Source organism: Syngnathoides biaculeatus, chromosome 19, assembly GCF_019802595.1.
Source record: "Syngnathoides biaculeatus isolate LvHL_M chromosome 19, ASM1980259v1, whole genome shotgun sequence".
Taxonomy (NCBI): Eukaryota; Metazoa; Chordata; class Actinopteri; order Syngnathiformes; family Syngnathidae; genus Syngnathoides; species Syngnathoides biaculeatus.
This window is the reverse complement of record NC_084658.1, coordinates 14,436,908-14,451,953: the sequence shown is the minus strand read 5'-3', so window position 1 is coordinate 14,451,953 and position 15,046 is coordinate 14,436,908. Positions and strand designations below refer to the sequence as shown.

The window sequence follows — 15,046 nt, the reverse complement described above, 5'->3', positions numbered from 1 at the left end:
AACTATGCGCCGCAATGTAGCATGGGGGTTCACTATGCGCTCTTGAATAAAAGCTGCACAATAAACTCGCCATTCACTGAAATACTCATAAATCCCCCACCGGCCCTTTTATGGGCGTGCACACGCTGTGCAACGCACTCCTCGGTCGGGTTAGGCCGGAATGCGTGCCGCGACAGCTGCGGTGGGCGGCATAAGCCGCCGTGAAGGATTGTTTGAGGCCCGCAGGATGTCGGGAAGAACTGCATGTCCTTTGCCCGGGCGAATGTTTGTGGACGAGACGAACCGATGAGTCAGCGTGTCCACTGGTCTTCTTGTTTCCTGTCAAGGAATTGGACAGCTCTCATTTGGTGTGAAAGTTCCGTCCAACTCACTCTTTAACAAGGCAACACTTATAATGAAAATATTAATAAGTATTAGAAGAGCCCTCCATCCTGCGTGCTAAGTGTCTTTGTCTCTTGCAGACCCCTTCGTCTGATTACGCCAGGACCGAGAGTCCAATCAGAGAGGCGCCCTACTCCCCGACCATCCAGCCGGTGAGCACCCAGCGTCGCTCCGCTTCATTTTCATCCACTTCAGCTTTTTGCAGCTTTGTGTCGTCCACTCCATTGAGTCCCTTTTGACCTTCCCACCCACCTCACGCCCCTCCCCCCGCTTCAGCCCTACCACCAGCCTTCCGATAGCGCTCTGTGTTCCGGCAGGGAGACCCGTTTTGTAAGTGGGGGGGCCCCCGGTCCCGAAGACTGTCTGCCTGCTATGACCAGAATGACTTGTTTGGCCTTTTTTTTTAATTGCTCAGAAGCATGAAGCTGCTCCGCCCGGGCAAGCCGACAAAACTGCCCAGATGCACTTAAACTCGATGGTACAGTGGTCCCTTGAGACCCGACGTAGGAGGTTTTCGAAATATGAGCCATCATTTGGTTGATAATCACATTCAAAATCAGCATGTTACGATTTTGTTATTAAACACTTTTTTTTTTTTTTTTTTCTGCAATTGGTCGAGCCCAGGGGTCACCAACGTGGTGCCCGCGGGCGAATGGTAGCCCGCGAGGTATGTTCTAAACATACCACAGGCCACAAATTGTTAGTATTATTTGTGCTTTAAATTCTGAATGACGTGAATTCAAATGTTAAAATACCTGTAACGTCATTTACTACAATAAATGGAAACAAAAATATTTAATGTACGTGTAATGAACTGAGTCTGAAATTTGCCGCAAACAGCCTCAAAAAGGTTTCTGAGCCCTGGTCTAGCCCAATCTGTTGTGGCCCACCACTGTACTAGAAGGTTCTAGACATTGACGTGTTGTCAAATGGGCTTTTGCAAGTTCTTAACTTGGCCTGCCTTCTTCCTTCGAGTTCTGTTTGTGTACTCAGTGTCTGTCTGGGCATCATTATGATTGTTTTTTTTTTTCCATGCTCACAATTCCTCGTATTTTCTTTTATAGGCAAGCATTCATTTCACTTCCACCCCCAACACCAGGGACCACACATCATCCTCCGTGAGTGTCAATTTTCCCCAAAAGCCCACCGTCCGGTTCTTGCCTGATTCCTGTACTTTTTTCCCCCATCCGCAGACCCGACCGGGCGCCATCCTCCCCGTCGGACGCGTGCGGCCGAGCGGCTCCCCGGCCACCCCGGACGGCCTCAGCCCCAGCCCCTTCCAGCATGGCCCCTCTCCCTTCAACTCTCAGACCTCTGTAAGACCCCTCACCTCCACGTAGGGCTGCACTCTCGCGGCGTCCGTCTGGCAAGCCGTTTTCGGCGTTTATTCCATATCCTTCTTGGTCCTTACTAGCGAGACAATTCAGCACACTCGTAGTTCCGACTGTGTCTTACCAGTACCGTTTGTTCCACTATCGCCTTCCACTACTGTATGAAAAATGTCACTTTGTCTTTTGATAATGCACAGCGGCGCATTTAAGGACTGCCAATAAATGAGGGCATGTCAAATGCACACAAAAAACACTTGTCAGTGAGTGAGATGGTGGGTTTCAATCTGTTGGAGGGACAAAAATGACTAGTAAGACAGTCCTTCGACTAGTGTGCTGAATTGTCTTACTAGGAAAGACAAAGTGTCCAAATACACAAACTTTTAAGACGGATATCGAGCATATTGCGTAAACGCTCCAAGGGCGTAGAGCGGCGCAGGTCTCGTAAAGTACGTCTACGGAAAATATTTGTACTTTTGAAACAAACCAAAGGAAAAAAGGGGAAGACTTGAATCCACGTTAATGCCTTAATTCTTCGAATTTCGCACCTGTGCCCAAACTCTTCCTGGTTTGAGTTTTGCAAGCCCTACTGTCTTGTCTCTTCTCTGGTGTACTTCCCCCCCCCCTCCCCCACGTCCTTCACACGCACAACCAGCCGCCATACCGTTCACCCGTCCACTCTCACAGTCGACTTTGACCGTATTTTCATCGTCTACCCTCTTGTTTGTCTGTCGCCCCGGCCTCTTCCCCCCCCCCCCCCGCCTCCTTCACCATGCCCCCCCCCCCTCCCCCCACACACACTGGTGGCCCGCCCTCCCTTCCCCCTTGCAGCCTCGCGACTCCTCCCCCTCCTCGCCCTACGAGTTCCCCATGAACGCCAAGCAGGCGTACAAGGCTTTTGCCGCCGTGCCCCGCTCGCTGGCGGCGCAGGAGCCGGAGCAGGTAGGCCGAGTCGCGCCTTGCCCCGGTGCCGCATCGCATTGACAACGCATGCTGTGCCCCCCTCCCCAAATCATCCCCTACCAGCCACTGCCTCCCAACTGATAGCTACAAAATCAAGCTTTTGTTGCATTGGGAGCCGCCTGTGACGTGCCGTGTGCGGTATGCAGTCGTCGGTTTTGTGACGTGTGCCAGTCACGCCAGTGTCAGCTCTTCTAATCCTTCTTCTCTTCCATCGTGTTGCACGTGCACTATTGTCCATTTGCTTTATACATGCACAACTCCAAAAAACTAAAAAAAAAAAGTTTGGTGTATTAGGCTTGAGGATGACTCTAATGTAGCACAACCTTTAACAGGCGAACATTCAACAGTTTCCAGGGAGTCAAATTAAGTTCCGTGCAGCGGTTCTCTTTGTGGGACACGCTGCGGTTGAAAGCGAGAGAGTCAGACGCTAGTTATCACAAGTGGCCGGCCCAGCCGGTGTGACGGTCTGCTGAAAAGTCTCCTTGTGGTGAATGCGCACGCGCGTATATTTTGTAAACTTCCGGCCAGTCTGAAACATCCCCATCCGTGCTTCAAAGTGTGCCATTCGACAACTTGTCGGCGAGTGTTCAAGTTTGCTATGGAGGTCTCATAAAGACGATCACAGTGAACGTACATATAAATATATATATGTGTGTGTATATCTTTTTATCAACTTTTGTTTTCATGTTAGGATATAACGTATGTGAGCTTCTGCTATGTAGAAGAAGGGGAACTATGAGACTAGGGGATTTCCCAGTAGGCATCAGCTACGTACCCAGAATAACGTGTGCGCATTCATCACAAGGAGACTTTTCAGCACGGGGGAGCGCTCAGACCGTCATGCCGGCTGCGACGGTGCCAACAACTGGTACCAATACATTAAATACTGCATACTTTTACTTTTTTTTATACAATAATACTCAGTGATTTCAAATGTACTTGTGGCGACACATCAAATCGCAGAGAGTCACAAGCTCGTTTTCCCCTCGATCATCAAGCCATGTTATTGTATTTCAATTAATATTATATATATATATAATACTATAAGAACTTAAAATACAAGGTACCTGTAGCGTCCGACTGCGTTTCTCATTTGGCGAACTTAAGCCTCGCAATAAATCAACACCTGTTGTGAATTTTGCCGTTCGGCTCGTTGTCAGAGAAGAACATGTTGTGAAAACAAAAGAAGAAGGTCAAATCAAGTACATCTGTAAAAGGTTGTAGCACATTTTAGGTTTCATCCTCAAATCTCAAGCGAAAGGCCAAAACAGCCGAACTTTTTGTGAGTAGTGTAATTTAATTTTAATTTCTGCCTGCCCCATCTCACTTTTTCTTCCATCCTCTTTTTGCCGCAGTACTAATTAATTTCTTTCTCTACCCATGAGGACTCGTACGGTGTGAGGAACAATTTCCACGCCAAGCAGCTTTCTCCAGAGGTGAGTGGATTCGTAGTAAATCGACATGACAATTTTTTTTTCCCCCCTGATGACGCATGAGCAGTGAATTTTGGCGTCACGGAGTGAAGATTCCTCGCCGCTTTCACGCCGTCGTCGTTCTGAAGCGATTTCTACCATTTAAAGGAGATTATTACGCGTTTACTCTTTGTAAAACACCACGATGTGTTTGAGCCCGGTGACAGCCCGTGTGGCCCTTTCAGCCCGAGTTGAACAACGAGGTGTTTGACGACGACGCGGACGGTCAGGGGGGGGCCGCGGGGGTGAAAGTCGCGTCCCGCTCCGCCCTCTCGCCCGACCGCTTGGAGTACATGAATATGGCGGCCGTGCCTCGCCTCTCCAGGCCGTCCCTGGACACGCAGGTAGCCCCCACCGCCGCCTCCAGCAGCCTTGCTCCTGCGGTGTGGTGGGCTCGGGGGTGCATCTGCAATCCTTTCATCCAGTTTTTAATCTCTGCAAATGGCGGTGGCGTGGGGGACTCCACTCGCACGACTTATTTTGCTTCCCGCTGCCTCATCCTTTCAAATCCTGCCGAAATCGGCGTTTCCGACCGCGTTTCACCCTACGTGTAAACGCTGAGCTCTGATCGTAATTTCTTAATCGGCAGAGCCCGTCGCCCGGCACCAAGGAGAGCCCCGAGCAGCGCTCCTTCCGGGACCGGCAGAAATACTTTGAGATCGACGTCAAGCAGCAGACGCCCGACAAGCCAAAGCCTCGCGTCTCGCTGGTCGGCGAGGACGACCTCAAGAAGATGAGGGAGGAGGAAGGTTGGTCCTTGATATAGAGAGAAAGTTGATGCTGAAGTGAGAGCAAAAGCTCGATTTGGACAGAAGTAGTCCTTCATCGCCATCTTGTGGCATCTCCCGCCATATAAACATTTCGTCGCCTACAATTATTTGGGTGGGGTTACTATATTTTTGTCCTCAAACCTCCGAATATACCGTCTGTAGCCTGTTTTTTTTTTTTTTTTTTTTTTGCTTGGATGCAGAGCGTAAATTTGAGCAGAGAGCGCGGGAGTACCTGCTGGACGAAGAGGACGAGGATGACGAGGAGGACCTGGCCAAGCACGTGGCGCAGATGAAGGTGACCGGCAAGGTGCTGCTGGACGGAGTGGAGTACGACGTGGAGCCCGTGGCCGTGCCGTCGCGGCCCTGCGCCACGCCGCCCGGCTACTGCGGGAGTTCAGGGTATATCAATCTGTCCTGTTTCTTTGCCGCTTAGCCTCATGAGGGTCGAGGGGAGCGCCGGAGCCTATCGCAGCTCTCAACGGGCAGGAGGCGGGGTACACTCTGAACTGGTTGCCAGGCAATCGCAGGGCACATGGAGACAGACAACAGCTGCACTCACAATCACACCTAGGGGCAATTTAGAATGTCCAATTAATAGTTTGGGGTATACAGTCAAAAAAAAAAAAAAAAAAAAAACGCACGTTGCATTTTTGTTATGACGTTGTGTTCACTTTTCCATAAATGTGGGGCAAAAATTGGGAAGGCCTCGCTCAGATACATTTCTCGCTGGTTTAAGTTCCCATTTAACGGCCTGTGCAGGCCATTAAAAAATAAATGTAATTTTCCATCCGTCCTTCTGAATGATTTATTTTGTCTTTGTGATTCTTCCCCGTAGACCCTCGTCGGTGGACGGGAAAGGAGACACACCAAGGAATTCGTTGGATGGCAGCTTCAGACTGGAGCAGCGGCCCAACTCCATGACTGGGTAGGGAATTACATTTAATCCCAAATCGGGTGTCAACCCCCCCCCCCCACCCCCATTGTAGGCGACGTACCCTTACGGGGTGATTACGACTGTGAATCCACAGAAAGGTAGAATTGCCTCATCGTGTTATTACATATACACAACAAATTCATAGATAACTAGTTTTGAAATGAGAAGTCAGGGACAATAGTTTTCGAGTGACTAGAAAAATGGATTTTTTTACCCAAAAAATAAATGAAAAAGCCTCACGTATGTATTATATTTACACATGACAAATTGTAATTTTGGTACAGATTTTTGCAAGAAACGGTTAAGTTTATGCTTGCCACACAAACAGATCCGGTGGGCCGCGGCTGGCCCCTGGGCCTTAAGTTTGACACCTCTGTGATTCCCCTTCTAAAGTCCTCACGCGCTACCCTTGCACCCGCTCCCAGTTTGATCCCCGCGTACGCCGGCGACTCCGCGGCCCCCATCCGCACGGCCAAAGCCGAGAGGCGGCACCAGGAGAGGCTCCGCATGCAGAGCCCGGAGCTGGCCGTGGCCCCGGAGAAGGACCTCTCCCCCGCCGAGAAGCGAGCCCTGGAGGCCGAGAAGAGAGCCATGTGGAGAGCGGCACGGTAAATATTTGCACGCCGTGTCTCGGGATTGAATTGTTCACCCTGCCGTTTTTCTGTCCAGCAAGTCGCTGAAAACGCTCAACTACAGTGGTGCCTCGGCATATAAATTGAATTTAATGTCATTAATTTAAGACTTTAAAAAAAAATGCATTATAATGTGTGTTAGATATCATTTGGTGTTTTCCAGAGAGCTTTAAGTCAGTGGACTGAAAAGTGAAGCTATGGGGTCGTTTTAAAGATCTCTGATCTCTTCGTTTGATGTTTAGTTTGACAGTAAACTTCAAGTGGGTTCGGAGGTCCAAAAAACAGCTTGAAAGTTTTTGTTGTTGTTGAATTGTTTACTATTTGGACTTCAACCCTTCCAAACTGCTGTCGTGTTGAGAATTGAATCGAGTAGCTTCCCCCCAGGCAGCACTTGTAATTCAAGTTTGCGCTACGGATTTCGCTCTTATCTCAAGGCACCGCCGTACTCGTGATGTTTGGCAATTTGCGCCGGGGTTGTCGGAGTTCACTGTATTCCCTTTTTTTTTTTCCCCCACTCCCCTGTTTCCTCTCTCTGTGTGTCTTCCTCTTTGCTGGTGATCTTTCTTCATCCATCTTCCTCTTGGTCATGCTGGGGTGGGGTGCGGGTGGGGGTGGGGGTCACAGGCCTTTAGGCTTGGAGGACGACGTTAGGCAGTATGAGCAGGACCTGGCTAAGAGGCTCTACCAGGCCCGGGTGAGGGCCTCTCACGGGACGGCGGCCCCTGCGTCCAATCCTGCCTCTTCTGCCGCCTCGCAGCTCAGGTCTGCTCCGCGGGTCCCTGCGGCCACATGCACGGCATCATGGGGGGGGGCCTCTGCTACATTTCCCCCTGCTGTCTTGCTCCTTGCACGTCTTTCCCCACCTCATCCCGTGTCCATTTTGTGCCTTGCCGTTCCACTTTGTACTAATGCACACTTGCCTGCAGCAAGTTTGCGTGTGAAGGGTTCAGCCCACCGGCGGCGTAGGTCGTCCTTTTCCTGGAATGCGTCCGTCCGCGTCGAGCACGCGGTCACTGTACAGTTCAGACTTTACTCCAGCTCAAAAAAAAAAGATAGGTCTTATTTCTGGATTTTCCCGATTCCCAGGAACGCCACGCCTGGTCTTAATTTGTCTCTAAATCAGCTAAATTCTCTTTACTTTTTATTGACCTTTATACGCGCTCCATTTTGGGAGTATGAAGATGGCGGATGGCGAGTTCAGTTTTGGTGGCCCATGAGCCATTCAGTCTTTTTTTTTTTTTTTTTTAGATCAGTGGGAGATACAAATGAAAACGCTATAAATGGCCTCATGTAAATCAGCATCACTATTGTGGTCATTTTAAACCGTCAAATCTTGGACCATCAAACACTTAAGGTACAATAGCACGTCAATTTAGCGTACCGAGCGAATTTTACGGTACCTTCAACTTTTTCCACAGCAGACCAGGACAAGGAGCACCCAGATACGAAACGATTGCCACGCCGCCCACGTGGCGTGCGCGGCCTTGGTCTCGTCGCGTCCCCCCCGGCCTCGCCCGCTCCTCTGACCGCCGCGTGCTTTGTGCTCTCGGCAGGATGAAGTCTCTGGAACAGGATGCGCTCAAAGCCCAGATGGTCATCGCCAAGTCCCGGGACGGGAAGAAGCGCGGGACGCTGGACCAGCTGGCGGAGTCGCCCTCGCCCGCGCCCACCCCCTCGCCCACCCCCATGGAAGGTAGGAAGCTGCTTAGTACTAAAATGGTTATTACTACTTTATTACTAACCCTAACCCTTGTCTCCCAGAGCTCATCAGTCCTCGAGGACTAACTTCCCCCGGCAGACTGGTAAGTCATTCAAATGTGCGACCACTCCCAGACGTCCTGGATGCAATTGTACGCTTAAGGCACAGGTCGACTTCACCGGAGACTTGAGGAGCCCCCTTTAGACAAATGTAGCGTTTTGCCGCCATCTTCACGCTTTTCGGTTCAGGTCACTGGTGGAGCCTCAGAGCAGCAAACCGGGACAAAGAACCTGTCGGGTCATGACTTCAAGAGCTACCAAAAAAATGATCATATCTGATGTTCAGGCTTTGGTGCTGTTTGCATGTATCATATCATATAAGAATAAATAAACGATATACAGTACAGCCTCGGTTGTCGACCACAATCCGTTCTAGGAGGCGGTTCGAGAAGTGATTTGTTTGAAAACCGAATCAACCACCACGCGCGTTGGGTTATTTCCGGCTTTTGTTGAGCGCGTTCGAGTTCCGATTTATGTTCGGAGACAGAAGCAAAAAAAAAAAAAAAACTCAAAATTTTCGTTGGAAACCCGATTTGTTCGAGAACGGGGGCGTTCGAGAACCGAGGCTGCACTGTATATGGATTAGAATTATGTCTGAAGACACCAACAATGGAGAAAAGTTCAGGTTCAACGACCGGCGTTGTAGTGAGCCCCTCCGTTCCTGACCTTTGGCATTTGTCTGGTACCGTTTTAAGATCGGTGTGTGGTTTGATTAAATATAAACACTTTTATTTATCATTTTGATTTATGCTTTGAAGGGTTGAATAGATTTGCTCCGTTGGTGTTAATCAAGCATCTCGCCGCTCGAATCGCAGCCACACCTTCCCTCCCCGGCGCTTTTTCGGACGCCTCCACCGCCGCCTGTTTGAATCCCCCGCAAATCTCCCACCTCTCCGCCGTCCCACTTCACTTGTGTCCATTCATCTCCTTCCTTCCTTCCTTCCTCCCCCCCCCTCCCCCATCCTGTCTTGCTATCCTTCCAGTCCCTGTCGTCAAAGAGGTTTGACTACCGCCAGTTTGCCGCCATTCCCTCTTCCAAACCGGTATACGACATCCAGGTATCGGCCGCATGCGGAGCCTCAGACCCCGCCCACCCACCGCCACCGTTTTAGTTTTTTTTTTTTTTTTCTGGGGGAGTTTCTTGAAATTAAATCAAGTGGCAACCGCAAAGCAGGCCTGGGTCTTGCCCCCAAATCCCCCACCGCCCCCCTTCCCCATCTGTCACTCACAAAGCATCTTCAGCATTGACTAATCAATTAATGGATCCCTCTTAAGCAGGAGACTTCATTCCTGCTCACTTGCATCGTGCTGAGGAGTCCTAACTTGGCTGTCGGGTTGGCTCTGGCGGGTTTTTACTCGGGTGGTGGGGGTGGGAGGGGGTCCCCGTGGGGTGCGCTTGTTGGGGAAAAAGTCTTCGCTCGTCTGTCTGCTTTTGGTTTGTGCGCGCAAATGTGGCCGCTTTTGTCGTTTTTGACAGTGTTATGACAAAAGTCACGTTTCCACCAGGTCGTACGCTTCGGTTCCAACATGGCGCGTATTTGATTACATTTGCAAAAGATTTTTTTAAGTCAGGAAAGAAGAGATGCTAGTCGAGGTAGAAAATAAGAAAAAAAGTTGGGTTTTTTTAAATGGAAGGAATGAAATATGTAAAAAATAAAATTTTGCATGTGTGCTTGGGGAAACATTATGTTGATGTTGGAAAAAAATAATGGAAGCTTGATTTTTTTTTTTTTCAAGTTTAAAGTTCAAATTTATATTATTGGGAAAATAAAAATAAAATTGAGCTTGGAAGAAGATAAGGGTTCTTGAAACTAGTTTAATTTAAAAAAATCTGTATTTGATGTTGAAAAAATGATGGAAGTTTTATTTTTTTAAGTTTAAAGTCCAAATAAATAAGTAATAATAAAATACTAAACATTTTAACAAAAAAAAATAAAATTGAGCTTGGAAGAAGATAAGGGTTCTTGAAACTAGTTTAATTTAAAAAAAATCTGTAATTGATGTTGAAAAAATAATGGAAGTTTTATTTTTTTAAGTTTAAAGTCCAAATAAATAAGTAATAATAAAATACTAAACATTTTAACAAAAAAAAAAAATAAAATTGAGGTTGGAAGAACATAAGGGTCATTTAAAGTTTTTTTTAACTTTTTAAAAATATATATATTTAATGAAAATATGTCATTTATGGGGAAAAAGTATGTTTTGAAATTAGGAAAATAAAAATGAAGGTTGGGAAAGCTAAGTAAAATACATATTTAAAATCCAGAAACCGATGTTGGGAATGCAGTTTGTCAATTTGACCTCTTACCCTTTTTTTTTTTTTTTTTACATTTTTTTTTTTATTCAAGTGTGTATTATTGGAAAACTGAACAGTACGTGGTGGAACCAAAGGCTAATTATATTTTTTTTTTCTGGGTCAGTTGAGGTATTTTGACTGTGCTTTGCCACGATAGTGACTCGCTAAGCTAATCTTCTTTTTTTGGGGAGGAATTCCACTTTGCTGAAGTGCACACACCCGCACGCACATTTTTGCTACTTTTCTACTCACCGCGCTCTCGTTTCCTCGCAGTCTCCTGACGCGGCAGACGACGTGCAGTTCATCGACGACGGCCCGCAGCATCCGGGTAAGTGAGCGGGCCCCGCTTCTTTCGAAGTCGTGTTGACGGTGATCACGATGACGATTTACGATGATGATGATGATGATGATGGACGGGAGGATGAGTGAGAAACGTGTTTCCTGTCCCTTTTGATTCAGGTTTCTACATGGGATAAGCGCCTCCTAGTGGTAGGATTGTGTGTTTGTGATTGTTTGGGGGTGGACTGCTTTGCCTTGAAATCCTAATCCTGATAGTTTAGTGGCCTCTTATTGTTATAACACAATTGTTAAAATGAGCCCAAATTAACCACATACTAACCAGGAGTTGGCAAAGTTTTGTGTGCACCCGCATTTGTCAGTACAATACGGTACGTACGGTACGGCGGCGCCTTGACTTTTGAGCTCCGTCTGTGAGGTAATACAAAACATGCATGTCTCAAATCATCGTTCCCCTCTGGAATTAATGGGAATGCCATTAATCTGTTCAGGCTTCCCCGAAAACATCAACAAAAATTTGGGGGATGTTTTTTTTTTTTTTTTTTTTTTTTTTTTTTTTTTTTTTTTAATTGGGAAAATATCACTTATTGTTCTTTCGGAAAAGATATCATAATAACATAAGTAAATATAATGTAAGGAATTTAAATTTGTGGATCATGATTTCATGCTGGCGGCACGGTGGGTCAACTGGAAAGCGTAAAGTGTTGGCCTCACAGTTCTGAGGACCCGGGTTCGATCCCGGCCCCACCTGTGTGGAGTTTGCATGTTCTCCCCTGTGCCTGCGTGGGTTTTCTCTTGGCACTCCGGTTTCCTCCCACATCCCAAAAACACTCAACATCAATTGGACACTCTAAATTGCCCCTAGGTGTGATTGTGAGTGCGACTGTTTGTCTCTGTGTGCCCTGCAATTGGCTGGCAACCAGTTCAGGGTGTACCCCGCCTCCTGCCCGTTGACAGCTGGTATAGGCTCCAGCACTTCCGTGACCCTCGTGAGGATAAGAGGTTAAGAAAATGGATGAATGGATGATTTCATGCTTAAATCCTCTGACATTGTCCTTCATATGTGGCGCCTCCTGGACACCTGGGTGCAGTGTGACACAGACTCCACAACTCAGAAAGTTTTACGACCCATAAATTTGTCGTTTTTCGCGGTACAGAAAGAATATATATGCATGACTGTTGTAAAAAAAAAAAAAAAGGATATACATGTATTTATATTCAGTATATGTATGTATTTTATAAAATCGCTACTTTTCCGATATACTGTACATATAAAGAGTGGACCCTCGATAAAATGGACCCTGATACAACAGACGTTGTCAACGTTTCCTTAAATAGCTGGTTTGCCTTTTCCAGGAGACTTAAATTTACACGCTATTCCTTCTTGGGGGGCTCGTGACATCATCACCGTCTGCTTTTGCTCCCAAGGTGTTTTTTTTTTTTTTTTTTTTTTTAGCGTTGTGAATGTTGCAGGGGATCTTTTCCGCTTCGACCGCCATCGTCTCCCAACTCGAGACGCTCCTCTCGAGACTTAACGTTCCCTGCGTCTATCTGTCCATCCAGGTCCCGGCGCCGGCCCGGAGGCCGAGGTCCCCGTGCCCGCCACCTCGGCCCTCGAGGAGATGGCGCTGTACAGCAACAAGCGCAAGCTGCGACAAGGGCGCCGCAGCCTGGAGGCGGCCGTGCCCACGTAACACCTCACATAAACACTACACAAGAAGAAGAGTCCACTTTTAAAGAGACCGGGAAAGCGCTGCCTCATATCCAGCCTTGCCTTCAGTCGCCATTGAGACCGCGCTCCACCCCCCACCCCGCCTGGCTAACGTTTTTACATCAGTCTTTATCTTTCTTGCTCGATTTTATTTTCTTAACCTCCCAAAGACAAAAAAAAAAAAAAAAGTCCTAGTTGTAACATATGGGGAAAAAAATTATTTGACTAGATTGTAAAATGTTGTTTTTGGAATGTAAATAATAGTGAGACGACATCCTGCTACCTTCACAAATGCCGACGTAATGCCGAGAGCATCATTGAAAAAACAAAAAAAAAACATAACATATCATCCGGCATTGTTGCACTGCAACGCTGTTTTTAATCATTTTACACCCAGATTTTATTTTTGGCCAATGAACGCGGGAAATCGATACGTGCATATTTACACTGCTCACTAAAAGTCAGGGATATTGGACTTTTGGGTGAAATTAATAGATTTTTACATTAAATACTATTTTTAAAAATACTTTGCTCTCCACGTGGCACCATGTTTTTTTTTTTTTTTAATTTAAAAAAATGGTAGGAGAAAACTGCAGGTGATGATGTGCAAATATGCGATATTCCAATAGTCCACTGGAATCTGTTGCATATAACTCATAACTCATATAACCAAACCATAATTATTCAGAAAATAGAAAAAAAAAGTTTTTTTTTTTTTTACCAACATTGAAGATACAACACTTTTGATTGGTTTATAATTTGTAAACAACCCCGCATGAACATTGACAGTCGAATCAATTTGTGAAAAAAATATGAAATCGACCCAATTTGGAGAGTGACTGTATTTAATATTGTAATCAAGTGTCACAGTATGTGAGTTTTAAGATGAACATTGTGGTTAAAAATACTTTAACATACTGCTTAAAATTGAATGTATTGCACAGAAAATATTAAATACAATTGTACCTATAGAAAATTAATTGTTAAACTAGATTTCTTCAAAGATAAATACCACTGAATTGTACTTAGGCAGTGATTCCTTTGCCTACCACTAGAGGGAACCATACTTCTGAGAATCACTGCACAGAATCTTAATTTGTTGTTTTTTTAAGCTTTTGAATGTCCAACTGAGAGCCACAGAAATGGACCACATTGGGAACTTTAATGGCTCAAACACCAGTTGGGAATTTTGCCTTTTAAAGCCTAATATCCTGAACTTTACTATGTAGTCGTATGGGAGACACGAACGGTACTTGCCCTCCATTGAGAGAAATTCTTTTTAATGTTCTGATCATCATAACTTGTGTTCCGGCGTGACGTGAAGGTAGCGGATGCTTTATTTTTCTGCCCGACGGGGGCTAATTTAATCTGACGACACTGAGAGATCATTTTTCTTATCATGGTGTGTATAATGTACAAATACGAACGCGAGGGAGCTAGTGAAAACTGAGCCAATGTGTTGACCAAGTGAGCGTCTGGGTTTGGACAGCACGTGTCACCTTTTTTTGGTTTTTTTTTTCATCATTTTTAATGGGAGCTTTTCGATTATCAAAACGAATGAAAACCTCTCAGAATATAATATCATTTTCTTTATCGCAGACATTTTTTTGGGGGGCTAATCGCAGTATAGTTTAATTTAAAGTTTTAGGTGTTCTAATTGTAGTGGTTCAAGTCACGTTCAAGTTTCCTCACAGCTCTTATTACACTTCACCGAGTTTTTGCATATTTTCTAACATATTTCATTTTTTCTGACTTAACAAACATGTCAGTTCCATTTGAGCTTCCATAGTCTGAGCGAAACCACAAGAGAAACTTAATTTAATTCAAATGTTGTAGACTTCATAACATTTATGTTGTACTTCCATTTATTTCATTTGTCGAACTGGGAGAACGAACGTGGGGGGGTCTCTCGTCTGTCCAGACCCAGCTGACAGGTTCCATTGCACGGGGCTAAAAAATGTTGACAAGAATCCAAAGTGCTCTCTGCTATTCCTCTCTGTAAAGACACACAAATCATTGGTTTAATTTTTATAAATAAACGTTTGAAAGTCATGAACGCGTTTGCCTCGCTGGTGATTATTGGGACAATTTATGTTGCATTGTCGCCATCTGCCGTTCAGGATTGCAATGACATTACTGAGCGAAACAATGCAGGTGAATACCGTAACAGTTGTTGGTGGAGGTAAGGGTGTTTACGATTTTTTTATTAAATATTAATAATATTTTGGGGACAATATTCACTTTACAAGAAAACAAAAACGGTCATCCAGGCCGCCGTAGTAATTCATACAAAAAACAATCTAGAGGGAAGCCAAAGAAAAATTTAAAAGAACAAGTTTTAATCGCTTTTTTTTATTTTTAGAGTAAAATATTGTACTCGTGAATAATTGACTGGTTTCCTTTTACCCCCCAAAAATAAATTAAGAAAAAACGACTTGTGGATAAACCTTTCAATAATGTTTACATTTAAAATTAAATACTTGTGTCACTATTATTGAAGATAC

General features: G+C 45.7%; 1 protein-coding gene across 7 annotated transcripts in view; it reads left to right on the top strand.

Annotated features, from left to right (window-relative positions):
* scrib (scribble planar cell polarity protein) overlaps positions 1-14,594 on the top strand; it is a 57,000-nt gene extending 42,406 nt beyond the window's left edge. For 5 of the 7 annotated variants that reach the window (XM_061804902.1, XM_061804903.1, XM_061804900.1 and 2 more), the window contains 12 exons: positions 462-533; positions 1,446-1,499; positions 1,575-1,697; positions 4,058-4,108; positions 4,734-4,893; positions 5,115-5,313; positions 5,750-5,839; positions 6,274-6,456; positions 8,034-8,173; positions 8,242-8,282; positions 10,808-10,862; positions 12,395-14,594. In XM_061804902.1, coding sequence (XP_061660886.1) covers positions 462-533; positions 1,446-1,499; positions 1,575-1,697; positions 4,058-4,108; positions 4,734-4,893; positions 5,115-5,313; positions 5,750-5,839; positions 6,274-6,456; positions 8,034-8,173; positions 8,242-8,282; positions 10,808-10,862; positions 12,395-12,525 — 1,299 coding nt within the window. In that variant the 3' untranslated portion in view covers positions 12,526-14,594. Of the gene's footprint in view, positions 1-461; positions 534-1,445; positions 1,500-1,574; positions 1,698-2,540; positions 2,652-4,057; positions 4,109-4,329; positions 4,489-4,733; positions 4,894-5,114; positions 5,314-5,749; positions 5,840-6,273; positions 6,457-8,033; positions 8,174-8,241; positions 8,283-9,221; positions 9,297-10,807; positions 10,863-10,993; positions 11,024-12,394 lie in introns of all 7 variants that reach the window. The other 2 variants (XM_061804905.1, XM_061804904.1) reach the window with 2 other exon arrangements.
* The last annotated feature ends 452 nt before the right edge of the window (positions 14,595-15,046 follow it).